The sequence below is a fragment of the Puntigrus tetrazona genome, chromosome 1 (assembly GCF_018831695.1).
Source record: "Puntigrus tetrazona isolate hp1 chromosome 1, ASM1883169v1, whole genome shotgun sequence".
NCBI lineage: Eukaryota > Metazoa > Chordata > Actinopteri > Cypriniformes > Cyprinidae > Puntigrus > Puntigrus tetrazona.
Window position 1 is genome coordinate 28,454,660 of NC_056699.1, and position 21,542 is coordinate 28,476,201.

Genomic DNA, 21,542 nt, shown 5'->3' on the forward strand with positions numbered 1-21,542 from the left:
GAGAAATGTTTTTTCTTTAATACACATTGGCCACAATTAATGGATTTTCTTTCCAGTAATGCCTAATGAGGTTAGAAAGCACCTGGCAAGAGTTCAGAGACCATTCCTTCATCCAGAATCACTCTGGATCCTTTAGATTCCCAGCTCCATTACAGTTTTTCCTCTCTTTAGTTCAATTCATTGTCTACAAGGTTCAGGCTAGAGAACTGGAATGGCCAGCAGACGCTTCTTTCTTTTTATTGTACAGCAGGAAGATCCAAACATGGCCTATTATAAGATTTCTAACAGATGTCTAGGACCTCCATCAGAAATACAGGCCCACAATAAAATACAGCAGCATATTTCATTGTACACATGGGGTACAGAACCTCTGGGCCCGAAGGACCTTTACAACTGTATCAAACTACATCAAACTACAAATATTCTAACTCAAATTTGATCTAACATGAATGCAATCCTTGTTCTCATTTTCTTTCTTACTTTCTTTCTTACACCTAAAGTTTTTAAACTGCAGTCGACAATTAGAGTTCCAATTTTACCCTGACAAGATCAAAATATACTAAACAATTTCAGACGTTGGCATGCACAGAATCAAAAGTGCCTTTTCCAGATTGTCATTTCACCCACCAGCCGACTCCTTCACGGCGATTGTACCTTGAACTGCCATTTCTCCCCTGATCCTGCCTGTGCATGCCACTGATTACGGAAGTGAAAAGAAAGTTGAAGCTTCGGAGGGCTTGATAGTTTTTAACAGCTATTACATTCGCTGTATTATGTGGAAAATAAAATCTATACAGCATATTTTATTTTGTCACAGGGCATTATACACATACCAGGGACAAGATGACTTAAATTTTGAAAGGAGTAACACGTTAATTTAGAATTAATTTATTTTTAAATATTTATTTCACTCACTCACACACACACACACACACACATCTGACCAAAATACGTATCTGAACAGAAAAACGTAATATATTATTAGTGATCTCAGATAAACTGCTGTGAGTGACACCATGTTAATTCGTCCAATCACAAACCTTCTTCAGCAGCACACAGCTGGACAGTGCAGAAAGTGAAGACTTTGCTTCATTCGCTCCGTTCTCCACCTTAGTTAAACTCTTACCACAACTTTGGAAGGATATATGAGGTAAACAAAACAAAACAACAACAACGATCATTTATTATTAAGAACTGTTTAATTTTAATTTTATGCATTTGTTGCAATAAACTCAACCGATGTATTGATATATTTCACAGGTTGGAGATTTAAACACCAGACGAACTGAAAATGGCAGGAAAGCATCCAGGTGAACTAAAACCTTTCTGCATAACATTTATTATAATACTGTGCATCTGTATCTGAAGAGAAAACAGGTAAACAACAGTATGTGACTTAAATGCTAGATGTGAGGGAGCACACGGTAAACTGCTTGTTGTTTTAGAAACGGTCAAAACCCAACTTTTGTCAGAGCTTCTTACAGTACTTACTGCCATGCATTTGAAATAATTAAATGTGTTGCACAATTATTATTCTTGAAGATTATTTGGTTATCACACAAAAATGAACACAGTATGTAACACTTGTTGTGATTTACACAATGTACTGTATTTTTTTAATATTTGCCTAATTGCAGTTCATTTACTCAACCTAAGTCTTTCTGATTCGGTGAACTGGTTTTATCAATCGTCTTAGTTTCAACAAATAAGCGTCTTTACTTTTTGTACAGTACACGAACCATGCCTTTAAAAGCATAAATACGTATAAAAGTATATGTTGTGTATGTAAGTAATTTGGGGCATGTACAACGACGCAAAATTAACATAATTGAATGTATCTAAATCCCTTAACCTGAACAGATCTGAGGATCGTTCTTCTGGGTAAAACTGGATCAGGAAAGAGTGCATCAGGAACACCATCCTGAACAGAGATGTGTTTACAGTCAAACACTCGCTGAAGTCGGTTACAACGGCCTGTGAGGAGCAAGAAGCAGTTATTGATGGACAAAGCGTATCAGTTACTGACTGTCCCTGTCTGTTTGACCCTTGCCAGCCACAGAAACCTACAGATTTTAATACACGAGTGTGTGCGTCTGTCTGCTCCCGGCCCGCATGCTTTTCTGCTGGTTCTGAGACTAGGCATGAAATTTACAGAGGAGGAGAAAAACGCCGTGAAATGGATTCAGAGGAGCTTTGGAGAAGATGCTGTGAAGTACACCCTGGTTCTGTTCACTCACGCTGATGCACTGAAGGACAAGCCTGTAGAGCTCTACATCAGCAAAAGCAAAGACCTACAGGAACTGATTCAGACCTGCTACGGCAGATATCACACGTTCAACAACGAACACAGAAATAATAGAGATCAGGTCACACAACTGCTGAAAATGATAGAAAAAATGGTTAATTTTAATGGAGGGGATCACTACGCTAAGAAGTAAAGATTTTTCCGTCAACTGAAGCGTTATTAACTAATCACACATTTCTCAATAAACCATTTACATAATAATAAGGAGTCTTTAATTACCTACACAGCCTAATAAGCGCTCAAGCTCAAACATAAAGCTTGCCACACGGCGCACCGACAGAAGATCAGAAAAAAACAGTAAGGAGGCTGCGTTAACATTTTAATATTTCCATAAACTAGTGCTTTCTTTGTTGCCTCATCTCTGTATTAGTGATGCACCTGTGTGTATGTTTCATATGGATTACATAATATTTGTTTTCCATTTGAATTGGTTTATTTGAAAGTAGACACTTCACTCTCTATTGGTGTATTTTTAATGCCTGTAACATAAAGTCAACAGAAAGCACGCATTTGCTTTCATTATTTTACAAAAGCACAGTGTTTTGTTGCTATTGTAAGTGCATATGAACAAAAAATAGAGTATTTACAGTTCGAAAGATGCATTATTTATAACATACGGGTGTTCAGGTATTTTTCGAGCAGGCAGTGATCTCCTGTTGAGCTTCCACACCTGAAGACATGTGAAGCTGCTGCTATATATTTCAGATAATAAGCCTTTTTTGAAGCGGATGAATGGTGAGGATATCCTGTGTTGGATGTTGAATGGTTCTATACCTCGTGTTTGTTAATTTACTTGTTTCACACCAATTACAACAGTTCATTGTTCATTGTTACCGAAAGTGGTTGATGTAGAAGAAGATCTATCTGCTTCAATAACTGTCAAGTGCACCAATTTTTGGTAATTTTACCAAACCGCTACATTTTTGTGTTTAAATACCGAGAGACTAAACAACAGTGACAATACAAAAATATTCAAAAATAAATGGTAAAAGGATTCAGCTGCATTACTGATTGGGCTGCAATGCGTGCTGGGAGCCTGAATGAGTTTTATATGCTGGCATCCATCATGTACTGCAGCACGTATTCCTGATGACAGTACTAACAATACTAGACTTTTAGACTCAACATTCGATCGCTCCAAGCATATAGATGCATCTGCCCCCTGTTTTGGGTTGTGAGGTGTAAATGGAGATCGTTTCTGAAACACATTATAAAAATGCTGCTTTACAATAAAAACGCACACAAGTGTAAACGGGGCCTTAGGAAGTTAATTATTTATACAATGAATCATTTGTGACATTTGACTGAGTGTCATAAAAACTTATAGTTCATTAAGGCCAGGGAGTCCAAAGAACAACACACAAACAAGACAGTAGTTCATCTCAAGTACTGATTGTGTGCTTTATTCAGAGTTAGATGTGTTTAATGTGAGTTTTAATGTCATTTATAGCCATAGCCTACTGAAAGAAACAGATGGTTTACCTTGGATCTTAAAAATATGATTTCCTTGGCCATCACTGCATTAGTTGGAGAAGAGATGAACAAGCTAGTCTCTCAGACTGAACGAAAAACTTACGTGTAACAGAAATAAGGTCATTCTGGTTAATAATGAGTGAAACGAGAGAAACAGGAAGCACAGTGGCCCTGCATGGGTCAAATCATTTGCTAATATTTATTTAATTTAACATTATTTTTATTTTTGTGCACAGTATGAAAACATCAGTAAAACATTTAAACGTTAAATATTTTTTATTGCTTTTTATATTATTTTATTATGTTGGTTGAACCAAAGTGCTCAACAAACATCTGCGACATGAGAAATGGTGCAGGGCGTATAAAGCTGTAATTAAAACATAAAAGTATCAAGCGTCTCGATCATTTACGGAGTACAAAGGCTCATAATGTGAAGGAAAAGGGAAACCAAATCGGGGTCATGACATACAACTGAGATATGAGTCAAAAACAAACCAATATATCGATAAGATTAAGGTTGCCTGCTTATCTTGGGGTTTCGTGGAAATATGTCATTGTGTGGTGTACTGAGATAAGTTCACAGTGAGGTTAGTAAACAGAGGAGCTTTCTATTTCAAAACTAACGCAATCATCCAGAACAAGCTGCTTCAGGTCGCTGTGTACCACGCTCCAGTGGATGTGACAATATTACATTAAAATATAGGCTAAGCCTACTTAAATGTATATATTTATTTGAGTAAATTCTCACCTCCCATCATACTAAATTAAAATGATCTCCAGGTGCAGGGCATCTATGCATAATGCATAACACAATGCATTTTTTATGATAATCAAACGAGGATGACTGTTGTATTTGCCTTTTAATATGCACGATTGATTCGAAATCGCAATTCTTTTATTTTTTAACAGGAACATATAAACTGCACGATTGAAGAAATAAAAGGAAGGCATTCACACAACGTCAAACACACATTCACAATATCTTACAATAAACATTTTTCACAACTTTAAGAAGTTTAAGAACTAAAACGTGAGTTCATTGGAGAAAACCTGGTAGATTTTCACATCTACATTTATGAAAGAAAAATGTGCTGTTGAAGATGATAAAATTCATAAAATAGTGCGTGAAGGCTCATGGGCCGTCATTGCTTTGACTCGCAGGCAAAAGATACAGAGCAAGAGAGTTATTATAACATGCTGGAATAACGGATTTCTTTTTGGATTTCTTCAGCTTTTTATGCACACCATAACTGTGATCAGTGTTTGATTTAGTTGACTTCTTGAGCCTTTTTTCCTGCGATGACAAAAAGCTTGACAAAGCTGAAATACAGTCGCTCTACAGCTTGTCTGTAATCGCTTCAGCTGCTGCTCGTACTATCCGTATCACGTTAATAACTGCTACTACTCCTACTGCTAGTGCTGCTATTATTATTAATACTCCAGCCACCACTTCAACGGCTTTTACTTCACTTAGTGCCGCCGCCGCTACTGCTATCACTGCTAGTATTACTGAACCTAATGCTTCTTCTACGCCTTTCCTCCAGCGAAGCCTCGTCTGGGCTTTGTTGTACATCATTTTAGTGTAGCACTTCCCTTCATTTCTAAGCACCATTTTATCCATCTTCAGCAGCAGTTTATGGACTTGATCCTGGTTGATCTTGTCCTCATTATTGACTGCGTGATATCTGCCGCCGCAGCTGATGATTAACCGCCGTAGATCTGGGCTGTCTTCTAGGAGATCTTTGAGCGGCCTGTTTCTCAGCGAATCGGCGTGAGTCAGGAGAACGATGGTGAAGCGAGCCGCTTCTTCCCCGAAGTTCTGCTGAATGATTTTGGCGGTTTCCTTCAGTTCTTCTGTCAGCCTGGCGTCCCAGTCGGATGACCAGCAGGAACAGCGTGAGGGCCAGGAGAGGACAGCTCCAGACACTTCTTTATTTCAGCCTGCACTTTATTTTCCTTTTTTGTGTGTCCTGGAGGCCAGGAGTGTCGATTATTGACACAAGCCTTCTACCTTTCTCGTCTCCTTTTTCTCTGATTGTTCAGTGACTGACTCGGATTGAAATCCACTTTAAACCCGTCTCTTCCCAGGATGGTGTTTCCTGTCGCGCTCTTTCCAGCTCCAGTCATTCCCAATAAAACAATCCTCAGATCCCTGAAGAAGAGAGAGACACATTGCTCACAGAGACTCTTGAGTATCTGGAGTTTAGACTTGTGTTGATGTAAAACCTTGCCATCCTTTTATGACTAATTTATTAATTCCTCAAATGTCTAGTGACCCAATCCCAAACATTTCTATGGCAGTTCAACATCTTTGTACTGTGCATATAATAATTTTGTTGTTAGATTATCAGATTAATTCGGTGGCTTTTACTGACCTGAAATGATTGGTTCCATTTCTCTAGAAATCCTCTTTTCTCTGGTAGAAGCTCGGAGACGTCTTCATTCGCAGTGCTCACCGCCGTCTTTCTCTTTCTCGATCTGGAGGAACGACACAGGTTGACTCCCTTATTTGCATATATGATCACATGTTGCCAATACTGATATTTTGTTCATAAATAACGACGACAACAATAGCAATAAAGCTGTGTGACATTAAATACGAAGTTTCAGTTCACTTTGATGCATCTTTCAATATTGAACTTGTTTGTACAGTTGAAAGCTTTGTTTGATACTTTCTTTGTAAAGGATTTGCAAGAAGAAAAGGAAAAGCAAAGCACCCACTACAGCAGACAATGCTTTAAACTTGGTTATGTTTATTTAGAGTTTGCTAAGAATGATATATGAATTTTGGTTTTCATAAACCTCTTTAACCCTTGTCCTCAAGAGTGCATTTAGTCTATATTGCAGCCAAATAGCTGTGAAACACTCCCATCTAGTGTTTATAACTTAATAATATTTAGTTGTAAAGCAGTGATTATCTTTTCACGCAGTAATACGATCTTTCAAAGACTCTGGGCCCTGTTTTAACAAACTAAACTGAAATCCGACTAAAAAAAAATGGTATGAATATGTGTACCATTTCACCCCTAATATATGTATATTACACACTAAAAGATTGTTTTAAATATTATAAGACCTCGAAAATGCGATTGTTCACAAAGTGTTAATATAGTGTCTGGTGTCCTCGGGTCCTCACACACACGTGTTCTTCTGAGCAGATTGAGTCTTAACACACCACACACCACAGGACTATCTGATGAGATAACGTGTGACGTTACCTAGGTCGTTGAAAGTGCAGAAATCAGCCCAAAATCATCCTGACCATCCTATGGTGTGTATCCAGCCTAACTGAGACTTCAAGATCTGCTCAAAGGCACATTTATTGCGCCCTCAAGTGGCATTTGCAATATATATATTGTATATAAAATGAATGTTTTTAAAGTAAGTTAACTATACTTTTAATGCTTTATTCGTGTTTTAGTAGTCACGCAGTGTACATCCTCACAGCGTTTCTCTGTAAACAGGTATAGAAAGCTTTATTAAAACGCAAACAACAATCCTGTTAGATGTGACCATAAAAGATTTCAGTATGAAATTGTCTTTTATGTGTGTGAAAAGTTTGAGAAGAAAAAGCATATCATTAGTAAACGAATAGGTGAATGGGTGTCTTTAGTCACATGACCCGGTTTGAATGAAAGTATTTGTGATCAGGAGGAGCTGCAGCACTTTCAGGAGAAACACCAGAGACGAGACGATGACTTCAACACCTGCAGGTCTGTCCAACAACACCTTCTACAAACATCATGTCACTTTATTCACGACTAATGAATGTAAACAGAATAATAAAACGCGGACAATTTTCGATTTTTAATATAAATGTTTATATGTCTTGATAAACCTGATAGGATGAACGAGAGAGTCATGCCAAATAAAATAAATGACTGGGAGTCCTGTAAAAGTCCTGTGGTTAAACCCAGTACGACATCATGTTTCAGAGTAAAGATTTATCAGCTTTAGCCAGATTTTTTTGTAATTTATAAGAGATAAAGTTACATTAGTTTAGACTGTAATGATATTATTAGTAATAATAATAATAATAATAAGTAGACGAAGAATAAAACTGAACAAATAAAATGAAACTCTTGTCTTGAGCTGTTGAACTTGAACCAGTTAAACAGGTTGAAATTACCAGACTGATGAAAGAGTTTAACTGTAACAAAACGTTGACAAACATAAATTATAATGTTTTTATTATTGCAATATTCTAGAGAATTGGAACATGTCCATAACTTTTCAGTCCTTTTGAAATGAATCACATTGCACATTTCATCTGATTTTTCACATGGCTTCTTGAAAGTATATTAGAGCGAACGCAGTAAGACCTTTTCTTTTGTATTATTTTGTAGCGTGTGATCTGAGGATTGTCCTTCTGGGAAAACCGGATCAGGAAAAAGTGCAGCGGAAACACCATCCTGGGCAAAAATGTCTTTGAAGTTGCCGATTTCATAAAATCGACCAATAAACTGTGTGAGAAACAGGAGGGAGTAGTTGGCGGAAAGACCGTGTCTATAATTGACACTCCAGGGCTGTTTAACACAGCTATGAATAAACAGCAGCTGAAGGCTGAATTAGAAAAGTGTGTAGAGATGTGCTCTCCTGGTCCTCATGTGTTTCTGCTGGTGCTAAAGCTGGGTGTGAGATTCACAAAGAGGAGAGAAACACTGTCAAACTGATTTGGGAGAACTTTGGAGAAGAAGCTTTGCGTCGTACCTTCATTCTGTTCACTCACGCTGATCAGCTGAAAGGAAACCTCTGGACGAGTACATCCGTAAAAGCACCTATTTACAGGAAATCGTTGACAGCTATGGAGGCAGATATTACTTATTCGACAATGAGAACAGAAAGAATCAAGATCAGGTCACAGAACTGCTGAAGAAGATAGACGCTGTGATATCAGAAAATAAACGCGAGTCATTACACTCTCAAGATGTTTAAATACAACCAGAGAAAGAGAACGGTAAAGACTGCGTGTGCAGTCGCAGCGCTAGGAATCGGTCTTCTAGGAGCAGTGAAAATAGCAGGAAGGATAGCAGCGGCACTAACAGGCAGAGCAGCGGAAGAAGCGGTAGAAAGAGCTGCAGAAGCCGTGGAGACAGCAGCTGAGACCGCGGCGAAGCAGTGCAAGCTGTCGCTGAAAAAGTAGCTGATGTTGCAGAAGAATCAGTGCAAGCCGTGGCTGAAAACGCAGCAGAAGCGGTGGAGACGGTTGCCGAGAGAGCTGCCATAACTTCAGTGGAGAGCGGTTGCCGTGGGAGCAGCCGAGACCGTTGCCGTGGAAGCAGGAAGCGCACTCCTGGCCGTGACCGTAACCATGGCGGCGGCAGCATCAGCGCGGCAGCGAGATACGCAGCGATTGCCGGAAAGTGGCCTCATCAGGAAGAGTATCTGCAGTAACCGTATTAGCAGCGGTGGCCGGAGGAGCAGCGGCTGCGTTCATCTCAGCACTCAAACCGTAGAAGAGTAGTTAAATCGGGTACTTAGAGGCTAATTCACACTGTGAAACACATTTTGTTTAATACTGCATGAGAACACGTTCCCAGTGTGGTCAATGTACAATGTGTTTTAAGCCTGTTTGAATAAAATCTATATTTTGTGAACCTTATTAAAAACACGGTCCCACGGTCTCCAGATATATTTATCACACACTTATAGATTTCTTTACACTTTGTAAAACAAATATGCAGCATACCTTTTGTTTTAAGCAAAACTGCACCCTACTTTTTTTCTTTTCTTTCTGCTTTTCCATTCTTACTGTTTTATTGTAAATAAAGGAATGAATGCATTGCGTTATAAACAAATATAAATGTACTTTTTCATATCTCCGTGTTATATGATAATGTGATATTCCCACATTTCATTCCTAATGCAAAATTATAAAAAGCATGAGGACAGTGACATCTCTGTGAAAAACTCCATGAATCGGTTTAAAAATAGTCTGCTCTTCCCTGTTTCTTTTTAAGTTTCTATTCATTCACCAAACATCAACAGCTCTAGTTACATGCATAATGTGTCAAATTCTCAGCCCTCTTTAAAGAATTTAAACCAGTTGGTAATGCTAAATTGGTAAATATAAGTTAATAATAAATAACTGTAAAAATACTGAACCTTGTTTCAAGAGTTACGTGGCTGGTCTCTGAAATGGTTATTGAATGATTATGGAACATTTGTCAGCGAATTAATGATATGAACAATTCAAGATCAGACAAAGATGACAGTGAGTCATCAGTAAATATTAATATACACACAAACCAAGACAAGATGAAACAAATAGTTATGCAATGCTGTTATGAAAATACAGAAACCTGTCTGCTTACAGCTAAAATACTCCAAAAAGCCTTTTAAGGTTACATTTTAGGTTCACTTCTATCCTTTTAATGTACATTTATTTCCTTCTATCTAGTCCAGTTGGTAATGTGTGGAGGTGAGTTCATAGCACAATATTATTTTCTATCTGCTAAAATTAAAACAGGGAGTAATAACCTTTCAAAACACTGCTGTCTATTAACAGTTGTGCTTTGAAAACATGGCTATCAATCAAAAGCTCTTTACAGATGCATTCCTGTCTTCTGAAAGCATGTCAAGGTCTGATCAACAGGTTTGGGGTGTGGAGTAGAAGTATAGAGATCAATGCTGCCAAGCTGTACGGATCAGGTAACGCCCTTTATGAACTCAAAATTAATGTTCATTAATTAATGTAGCTAAACCAGATTTTTGAGTCACCTTTAGCTAAGTTGTATTCCTGTATCATTTTAAGTATTTGAAACTTTGTAAAGCTGCTTTTCCATAGGATTGTATAAAGTGCTAGACATAAAGGATAACTGACATGTTACTTTTTCATTTCCATGTAAATTCATTTGCACTGCAAATAATAAAAAAGCAAACAAATCTCTCAAGATCTCAGCAAAGAATTAATCACTCATTAAACAACTCCAAAACCAGCTAGTCCTTCTTCACCTTTAGTGTGGAAGTCATCATTATCGCAATGGTTTCTTTAGTTTTGCTCTTCTTAAATTGGCTTCATTTTTTATTGATCTTTACTGTTATTGATCTTTACTCTGGCTGTTATATCGCTGTAAAAGTGTTATGGTTCCATTAAATCAGAAAAACAGAAATTTACTGGCAGCAACATGTTACTGTTATACAGTACGGCAGCCCTGTCACCCTTCAACCAAGTCTTATATGTTAAATAAACACTATGTGTCCACACTACAGTGTATTAAAAGTAACACTCAATCAGTGTTAAAGTTAATGAGGTAATTAAGAGATTCACTGAGTGATGATTGTCTGTTATTGAAGACAGCTGATGATAACTCACTGTAAATCACAGTTTTTTTTCTTAGTTACATTTACAGTGATCACTGTTTAATTTAGTTGGGCTCTTGAACCTTGACTTTATAACATTATATAGCTTGTGGTTTGGGGATGTTATAATTAAATTATAACATCCAGACAAACAAAGAGCAAAAGTCAGGAGTAAGGGAGATTGTTCCAGAGTTTAGGTGCTAGATAGGAAAATGATCTGCCGCCCGCAGTTGATTTTGATATTCTAGGTATTATCAAATGGCCAGAGTTTTGAGAACGCAGCGGACGTGCAGGACTATAATGTGATAAGAGCTCGCTCAAGTATTCAGGAGCTAAACCATTCAGGGCTTTATAGGTAATTAATAAGATTTTAAAATCTATCTGATGTTTGATAGGAGCCAGTGCAGTGTTGACAGAACCGGGCTAATGTGATCATACTTCCTAGTTCTAGTAAGGACTCTGGCTGCTGCGTTTTGGACTAGCTGAAGTTTGTTTATCAAGCGCAGAACAACCACCCAGTAAAGCATTACAAATAACATTTGACTTTGAGAGCTTAGGTCTTAATTTGGATACATTTTTGAGATGGAAAAACACAGTTTAACATGGTTTTAAAGGAAAGATTGCGGTCAAACAGCACACCTAGGTTGATGATGATGATGAAGAATTAACAGAGCAGCCATCAAGTGTTAGACTGTGTTCTAGATTAATAAATGTGGAGGTTTTAGGTCCAATAATTAGCACGTCCATTTTTTTTTCAGAATTTAGCATAAGAAGTAACTCATCCAATATTTGATATCGACTATGCATTCGGTTAGTTTCTAAATCTGGCATGTGTCACCGATTCCATATATAGAGCTGAGTATCATCAGCATAGCAGTGAAAGCTAACACCATGACTCCTGATAATATCTCCCAGAGGTAACATGTAAAGTGTGAAAAGTAACGGTCCTAGCACTGAGCCTTGAGGAACTCCATATTTCACTTGTGATTGATATGATACTTCCTCATTTAGTGCTACAAACTGATAGCGACCAGATAGCTTCCAGTTTCCAACATAGTTTTCTTTTCTATTCAAGTGAATGTTGTGATTGATCATGTCGAACGCTGTGCTAAGGTCTTATAGTATTGATAACTAGATGCAAGCGAGAATCAGGTGATAGAAGCAGGTCATTAGTAGCTCTAATGAGAGCAGTCTCAGTACTATGGTACGGTCTAAAACCTGATTGGAGATCCTCACAGATACCCTTTTTCTCTAAAAATGAATATAGTTGTGAGGACACACAGAAGAGCACTATGTGTTTCTTCACATGTAACACAACCTGTTCCACTACCAACCTATGATTCTTGCAAACCACAGAATGTCTTCTTTTATGTGAGCTTTAACACACTTTCCACACCTTACAGTTTGAACCTGTTCAGCTGCGTGTTGATCTGACAGGGCATTGATCTGCTTTATGTCTTATAGTACGCTTAATGTTTTTATTTTAAGTTACTTTAACTAACCAGAAAACAGGCGCCTGTACCATGATGATGGCTGAACAGACTCAGGGTCACACGACTAGTTTTGAGTTGACAAAACCAAACCAGTCCAATCTGGGTTTGTTGGTACCATGAAGCTGATCTTTAACTTTCATACTTTTTAACTTAATCCTAAAGTAATGGAGCTTGGGCGCAATCTTGAGTCAAATCTCAAGTCCTCATAGAGTTAAAGGTAATGAGATAATTAAGTGACTAATTAAATAATGATTGAGCATTATTGATGAACACCTGCTGTTATTGAGAGTTCAGGATCAGAGGATCAGATGGTAATGTTTTATTGGTTAAAATGATGACACCATCATGGAGATCAGTGTTTGCTTTAGTTGGCCTCTTGACCCTTTCAATAATTCAAAGTGGTTTGATTTTTTCATATTGTTTTAGTTCTGACTATCATGTTTATCATGCTGAAATCATGCGTTTTAAATAATATTAGTTTAAACTTCTGATATATGTTTTTCTGACTGGATACATCCAAAGCACATTGACAGAAAGCAGCTGTCACAGCATGTAAGTTCTCATTAACACGCAAGTTTGTAAAACACAGATGTTACAAAAACAACAGTAAAACTGTAAAAACGGTCTGTTTTTACTGTTAATTTTGTAACAATTACAGAGGAGAACTGGTCCCAACTGAGTCTGGTTTCTCCCAAGGTTTTTTCCTCCATTCTGTATGGATGGGGGTGTGGTTCCTCTGGCTTGCTTTGTTGGGGACACTTAACTTCTAGTGATTATTGTCAAAATTGATTAGAAGGAGAAATCTCAGCAGCTTCTCTAATCACTAACCACTTTGACTTCATTTCTATCATTTGTCTGTTTTTCTTTACTAAAACTGTTTATAAAAATCTGACCTATTGTTCCATACTTGTGTTTTCACCATGTTTCCTGTCTGTTTTTATTTGGTTATGTTTCTCTTCTTGTTTAGTGTCTAGCGCACCTTGCCATGTATGTTTTAAAGCAGTGTTAGTGTTTTAAAGTTTGAGCTGACAGTTTTTGTTTAATGACTTTTCACAGTACATGGTACGCTCCTGCCGCAACACGTTAACTTGCCCAATCACCAACCTTGTTTGCCTGAACAGTCAGAGTCAGGCTTCCCAAAATATGAATATGCTTTCACTTTGCATCATTAGCACGGACTGTACCGCTGTGTGACTTTAGTTTGGACAACGACAATTAATTTGCTTTGTGCACAGAACCAACATTGGAGGAGTAAAGCAGGTACAAAAAACATTAATATCGCTGTGTAAATGTCTGCCAAGCCGGTGCTGTGATCAGTAATAGTTCTTCTCAGTCCATTTCAGTCTTTTGCAGGTAGAGACTGATACAGCGAACTGATCGAGAAATGCCAGGTAAACATATAGACGAGCTAAAACCATAACATGTATGCTTTTTAATATTTTTAAAGCTTTTGATTGACTTATTGAAACTCTGAAATACAGTATAAGTGAAAACCAATTCAACCAAATTTGAAGAAACTCAGCTTTTGCATGATATAAAGTACTGCTGCTGTCAGCAAACATATCAACTTAAGAAAATGATCAAAATGTGTCAAATTTTAAAGAATGTACGCCGATATGGATAGTGTGTGCTAAAACCCTGATAAGATTGTTATTAACTGTGTATTGACACAGATATTTATCTGTCTATTAATGTGAAGATGCAACAAATGTGACCAACAGCATATTCAGATAAACAGATTTATCTTTTGATTGATTCAGCAATGCATGATGGGAGCCATGGATGAGTTTTGATTGGCTGCAACATGCTTTTGATGTTCACCATTGGTTATGATTTTCACGCTGATTCCAAATCAATGTCACTTTTTATGTTTTTATCAAATCCAATCATCTCTACTTGATGATGTTTGCTCTTTGTTTGTCGGCTTACTATAGTTCACTACATAATATTAATAAGTCAAGGGTCAAGAGCCCAATTAAAGTAAACACTGATCGCGATCACCATAATCTCTTTATTATCTCATTAACTTTAACACTCTTTAGTGTGAAGATGGTCCATACTCAATTTTATATGAATCAGAGCGAAGAAAAGCTAAACAGAATGGAGTTTTAAAACATGCAATATGATTTATTCCAACCAAATGTCTTTTACGTTGTAGCTGACCTGAGGCTTGTGTTGCTGGGTAAATCTGGATCAGGAAAGAGCGCTTCAGGAAACACCATCCTGAACAGAGATGAATTTAAAGTGAGGAGCTCTCTAGAGTCAGTTACAACAAGATGTGAGAAACAAGAAGCAGTTGTGAGTGGAAAAACCATATCCGTTACTGACTGCCCTGGTCTGTTTGATACTATGGTCAGTAATAAAATAATACAGATTTACTTAGAGGAGTGTCTGTTCCTGTCTGCTCCCGGTCCTCACGTCTTCCTGCTGGTTTTGACGTTGGGTGTGAAATTCACGGAAGAGGAGAAAACGCCGTGAACTGGATTCGAAAGAACTTGGAGAAGATGCTGTGAAGCACACCATCATTTTATTCACTCATGCTGATGCACTGAAAGGCGTACCTCTAGAAGAATACATCAGCAAAAGCAATGAGCTGAAGCAGCTAATCCAGTCATGCTGCGGCAGATATCACTCCTTCCGACAACGAGAACAGGAATAATCGAGATCAGGCCACAGAGCTGCTGAAAAAGGCCGAAAAATATGGTCCATTTCAACGGAAGGAAGCACTACACTAACGCCATGTATGAAGCAGCTCAAGAGAAGATCAAGCGTGAGCGAAGCTGCGAGATGCTGTGAAGAGAGGGCTGGTGGCGCGCCGCAGCAGCGTGTGATCGGAGCGGCGGGAGTTATAGCGCTGGGCGGCAGAGGAAGCGCAGCGGCTGCGATGGCGGGATCGGAGCGCGCGTGTGGCGGCGGCGGCGGCGGTGGTGGCAACTCATTTCAACGAGTAGAAACTTTACAAGATCTCGTACTTACTGGGTTACACTTTATTTCCACTTCAGACAGTCTGCTAACCAAAAGTAACTTTGCAACTTCTTGAACAAGTCCTCTAGATTTAAACTGGGTTTGTCTGGCCAGAGGAGAAGACACACTCTTTTTAACTATTTGCATTGTAAAGAAAAACACAATATGAATAAATTCTTGGCTTTACATGTGAACTTCTCATTTAATTGCAACTCCATGTCTACTAACTCTCAGGGTAGACTGTTAGGATAGGATTTATTGTATGTTGTGCACTCATCAAAATAAAGTCTACTAATATAATTACTCTGTATACTGTATTTGATCAAACAAATGCAGTCTTCCTGAGCAGAAAAGACTTTAAAAATCTTGCAAACCCAAAAATTATCCTATAATTATGCTGATTAACTTCAGATATTTATTTTGCATGTAATTTGCACCCTACATTTATTTTATTGTAGATTTCCTTCGGTTTATATTGTTTACTTTTTATTGTGTTTGTTTGAAGATGAGTAATTATATAAAATACCTTTAATTACCAATGCGAAACAGTCTATGAATAAACTCACCTTGACTTTTCATAAGTTATAAGCAAGAGCAGCACATTGTTTCCTTTACTTGTGTTTACACTATCTGACACAGCTGTGTTTAAAATTGAACTGGAGGTTAAGTGCTGGGCGTCCGGTCAGAGAGAACTGACCCCAACTGAGTCTGGTTTCTCCCAAGGTTTTTTTTTCTCCATTCTATATGCATGGGGTTTTGTTTCCTTGCCGCTGTCGCCTCTGGCTTGCTTGGTTGGGGACACTTAACTTCTAGTGACTATCGTTGAATTGACTACAGAGACCGTCTCTGCATTTAATAAGAAATTGGTCACTTTCGTCACTATATATCCCTGTCATTATACTGTACAGTGCTTTGATGCAACCTGTGTTGTTAAAAGCGCTATATAAATAAAAATGATTGATTGATTGATTGATTACTTGTCATATTAAATTTCATTTAGTTTTTGAGTTGGTGGATGACTTCTTCAATAAATCCAAAACAAAGTTAAAATGTAAATTCGTAAACTGTGTTTGATTCATATGCTGGTTTGAATTTCTCAAATGACCATTGCAGGTGCTTTCTCTTTGTAAAAAATATATAAAGGAAAACTTATTTAAAATGTATTTAATAGTGTTAACATTCTTTGGAGATAGATCTTTAAAGTTGCAAAGATTAAAGTCTCAAAACCAAAGTTATGACTTGGCCACACTTTTCTTTATCACAAAGTGGGTTTATTTTCATATTCGAATAACTTTCATTATTCTCACATTATTCTGTCTGTAGCGTTGCTGCATGGCGCCATGTTCTGGAGACGCAGTGCTTGTTGTGAAACTACTTTCCAACACCAAATACACAAAACAATGTTGAACAAATGAATGATTGAAGCATTTATATAGAGCCTCATTGCGTAGGCGGAAGAAGAAGAACAACAGTCATTGCATGCATGTGTTTATTAATTGACAAATATTACCTTTAGGTTTTTGTGGGGTTTTGGCTCCACAGGTTTAGTTTTACAGTCATGTTGAAAAGTCAGTACATAAATGTAGCACGGTTATTATTCAGAGAATAATAATCATGAGTTATAACAATTTCATCCCACAAAGAGAATTTTTCATGATTTAAACCAAACCATGTTTCAAAAATCACAAGTCTGCAAGATGTATGTTTCCTTTGCAGAACATGTTTTTACAATTTGAGATAAAAAAAATGCTGTGGTGTTCCAAAACGTTTAACCAAAGTCCCGAAATGAAAACGATTCGAACCACTAATATGTTTGATTTTTATTGTACTTTTCAGATTTCTTCCATGCAGCTACTGCTACGACTCCTAACCCACAAACTACTCCTACAGTAACCGCAGGCTTCCACAAGTTAAGCCTTCTCTGTGCCGCTTTATACATCTTGATACTGTAATACTTCCTGCATTTTTAAGCACTAACTCGTCCATCTTATCCAGCAGCTCACCGACTTGGTTTTGATTGCTCCTGTCTTTGTTGTTGAATGCATGATATCTGCCGCCATGGTCATAACAAACTGGCGTGAGTCGGAGCTCTCTTCTATACGATCCTTCAGTGGTTTACCCTTCAGAAAATCAGCGTGAGTGAACACGATGATTGTGTGACGAGCTGCTTCTTCTCCGAAGTTCTCCTGAATCCACTTGACGGTGTTCATCACTTCTTCTGTCAGTCTCACATCCAGTCTGATGACCAGAAGAAACACGTGAGGACCAGGAGCAGAGATGTCCATGCACTTCTCTATTTCTGCCTTCACTTCGTTTTCTTGTGCTGATGTATCCTGCAGACCTGGTGTGTCGATTATCGTGATAAACCTGTTACCTTTTCTTATCCTTTTTTTCTCTGATTGTTGAGTAACTGACTCTGGACTAAAATCCACCTCAAACTCGTCTCTTCCCAGGATGGTGTTTCCTGTCGCGCTTCTTTCCAGCTCCGGTCATTCCCAACATCACAATCCTCAGATCCCCTGAAGAAGAGAGAGAGAGATGCATTGTTTTCCCAACAACGATAATACAAACATTTGTCTTTGTCACATGTTGCATTTAGGTTTCAAATTTAGATAGTAAAACTGAATTTAATATAATGGCATAATTGACACCACGACAAAAATGAATGTTATTCCAGATTTATGAAAGACGAAACAAAAACATCAAATTAAAGTACAATATTGTAATTGAAACAAGGAAAAAAATTATAATTATATATATATATATATATATATATATATATATATACACATATATATGTTTTTTTCTGTAAAACATTAATGATAACTTCCTTTTCACCAAAATGTTCTTATAAGTTCAATTAAATTCTATACGCAAACTTTACTGACCTGTAATCGTTGGTGCCATTTCTCCAGAAAGTCTTTTTCTCTTTCAAGCGCTCAGATCAGTTTATCCGCAGTGCTTCTCTTTCTTTTTGGATGAAAGACGAATGAATGGAAAGGAGAGATTCAGGTCAAGTGCTCGGTTAACTCCCCTTACGTCGTTAAACGTGATCACATGACTGCAAATGAAACATTTCCCAGATATTTTCATTAATTAACATTTTGTTCCAAAATAAAAAAAGCTAATTCTGACTCGTTTAAGACATTCAGAACATTTAAACAGTATTTATTACATAACTCTTTTTTAACAAACCAACTACTGCAGCATGGAAAGTTTCTAAACCACATTATGTTCGTCATTTTTTCCACGTCTATAATTATTAGTAACTTTGCTCACTTTGGTTTCAGTGTGTGTTTGTGACATTTTTAGAGGAATGAAGTCATAAATTTGTGGTTGCTAATACATGGCCTCCTTACGGCAATTCTATTTCTAAACTCAAACAACTCTTGCCACCTGGTGTTCACAGAGAGGAGATGAAGTATAAAGAAATAGCCAACTGATTATCAATACACAGCTATTGATCCTCCATGTTGTCACAACATCACTCACAATGTCACAAAGTAATATTAGAAACAGACTCGGTTTCGGTAACAGAACAGTCACGTGTTATGTTTAGCTGGGTCTGGCCTGTTGAATGTAAAAGTGGCTTTACAATAAAGATGCATGATAAGAGTTGCTAAGTTGATCTCTGTGGTCTGTTTTCGAGCTCTAGATGCCGACTAAGTGTTCAAACGCTCTCACATCTCTTGTGTGTTATATTCAGATGTGATATGTCTCTGTGTGTGTGTTTGCAGTCCTTCACATATATCATCACACGTGATATCCTGTTCATGGGTAGAAGTGTTCAGAGAACGAGGAAGCAGAAATGTGCGTCCATTTGTATCGACTGCCATCCGATACGACCATTTTCTCATCTCTGACACTGAAGTTAATCACCAATGAGGGCCATCATCATCTTCATCACTCTCTGGCTGATGTCAGGTCAGTTCTTTACTAGTCAACCCATGCTGATTATTAAAATAGCATGATAATATTTATTATGTTAATAGATCATATGATCTTGTGTTTGTCAGGTCAGGGACTTTGTTTCAATGTGATTGGCTGCTCTGGAGGGAGTGTGATGTTCAAGTGCATGTATCCAAAAGAACATGACGGTCAACATGAAGTAAAGTATTTCTGCAGAGATAAAGACTGTAAAGAAATCAGTTCTGATCTTCAGCGGCGCTGGGTTAATAATGAGAGAATCTCTCTGTATGACGATAAAAACAACAGATTCTTCACAGTGTTTATCAGGAAGCTCAGCAGAGAGGATGATGGAAAACACACATGGAAACAATCAGAAATGGAGTCATGATGTTGAGTTAAAGGTTAACAAAAGTGTGTATGATACTTCACGATTATTATATTTACAATAATTATTATATATGACATGTCATGTGCCAAAAAGAGATGTCAGCATTTAATAACTCTACAAAACATGTTTTTAGTGTACACACGCAATGATTTGTTGAACTTATTTTTCAGACTCTTCTTCTTGTGGGACGTCTGTTATCGGATCTGCATATATTAGTCAAACAATCACTATCCGCTGTGAATATGATCAAGAGTTTAAAAAACACACCAAAAGTCTTCTACAGAGTGAACGGAGATCCTGAGCTTGTCCTGAACTCTTCATCATCATCATCCTCATCTAAGGAGAAGTTCATCCTGACTGACTCTCAGAAAGATCACTTTAGTGTAACCATCAGAAACGTTTCTGCAGAGGATAGAGGAGTTTATTTATGTGGAGTGGAGAGAGACGGATCAGATAAACCTTCAGAAACATCTATCACTTACATCACCTTCATTAAAGAGATTGAGCTGAATGTTTCTAGTGAGTTCAGCTTCATTTTAATTAAAATAAAAGTAATACATACATAACAGCTCTCTCCTGACTGTTCATAATGTAATAAATGAAGAATTAAATCTTGTCTTGCAGGTCAGATAACTTCTGTCCAGGTCGAGGCCTACATCAGTAAATCAGTCTTCATCACGTGTACATTTCCACAAAATTTAAAAAGAAACAAGAAATTCTTGCAGAAAGATCCTCACAGAAGATCCATGATGAAGATCAGAATCAATGGGTCCAACGTAATAAAGTGCACATGTATGATGATAATAATAAAGGACTTCTGAAGGTTTTTATCAGTGATTTAACTGAAGGTGATGAAGGAACGTACAGATGTGGAGTGAATACTGATAAAGATCATCTGTTCACTGAGATCAAACTGAAGATCAGTACAGGTAAAGAGCTTGTTTTGGACACTTTCTAGCAGTTAAAATGAAGACATTTCTGATTTATTAGTATTATTTATGCATTTCTTTTATATATAGCTGATGATTTTCCTGCATCAAGCACATCAGCTGTTTTTGGTGAAAGTGTGAAACTCACCTGTAATTCTCCTGAGAAAAACAAGACCTTCAAACACATCTGTAAAGAGAACAAGGAGAAGATCTGTGAGAAGATCAGTTCATCAGAGTTTTCTGAAAGTACAGCAGGAGTTTTCACAGCGATCTTCAGTAATGTGAGGCTGAGAGATGCTGGAGTTTACTGGTGTGGAGAAGAAACCAGAAACAAACATCTGACTTCTGTTTCTCTCACCAATAAACATGAGCTGACTTTATCCAGTATGTACAGAAACCACAAACACTTCAATAATATATCCATGTATTTTACAGTGTGTTAATAATGTCTCTCTTCTCTTTGACTATCAGTTCCTCCAGTGATTGGACGAGAAGGAGATTCAGTCGACATCAAATGTCCTTATGATAAAAAATATTCAAAAAAACAAAGCATCTGTCCAAAGGAAAATGTTTCAAGAAAGATGCTCAAAATATAATTCGATCAGATGAAGCCCATGTTAAAAAGCCAAATATTTCAGTGAAGGACGACACTGAGCTCTTCACTGTGACCATGACTGAGCTGAGAGCAGAGGATGCTGGGAAATACTGGTGTTCAGTGAAAGACGTGTTTCTTCTTCCTGTTGAGCTAATGATCATCAGGAAGGACGGTGAGGAGGTTT

The 21,542-nt window shown here is 37.6% G+C and overlaps 1 protein-coding gene and 4 pseudogenes across 2 annotated transcripts; 3 read left to right on the forward strand and 2 right to left on the reverse strand.

Annotated features, from left to right (window-relative positions):
- The first annotated feature begins 1,856 nt into the window (after positions 1 to 1,856).
- On the forward strand, positions 1,857 to 2,443 carry LOC122349436 (annotated as a pseudogene).
- Positions 2,444 to 4,155: 1,712 nt separating this feature from the next.
- Positions 4,156 to 8,189, reverse strand: LOC122349444 (annotated as a pseudogene).
- A 5,567-nt stretch (positions 8,190 to 13,756) lies between these two features.
- LOC122349451 lies at positions 13,757 to 15,369 on the forward strand (annotated as a pseudogene).
- A 1,877-nt stretch (positions 15,370 to 17,246) lies between these two features.
- Positions 17,247 to 18,441, reverse strand: LOC122324677 (annotated as a pseudogene).
- A 549-nt stretch (positions 18,442 to 18,990) lies between these two features.
- Positions 18,991 to 21,525, forward strand: LOC122323631 (polymeric immunoglobulin receptor-like). Of its 2 annotated transcripts, XR_006247050.1 has the most exons (6): positions 18,991 to 19,461; positions 19,554 to 19,857; positions 20,005 to 20,353; positions 20,459 to 20,763; positions 20,854 to 21,147; positions 21,235 to 21,525. XR_006247050.1 is itself a non-coding variant. In XM_043217657.1 (4 exons), exons 2-4 carry the CDS (start codon positions 20,625 to 20,627, stop codon positions 21,357 to 21,359), a joined length of 558 nt encoding a protein of 185 aa, XP_043073592.1. In that variant the 5' UTR covers positions 19,829 to 20,353; positions 20,459 to 20,624; the 3' UTR covers positions 21,360 to 21,525. The 2 variants fall into 2 exon arrangements, 1 of the variants encoding a protein (XP_043073592.1); XM_043217657.1 differs by lacking the exon at positions 18,991 to 19,461 and having other exon boundaries at positions 19,829 to 20,353.
- Positions 21,526 to 21,542: the final 17 nt, after the last annotated feature.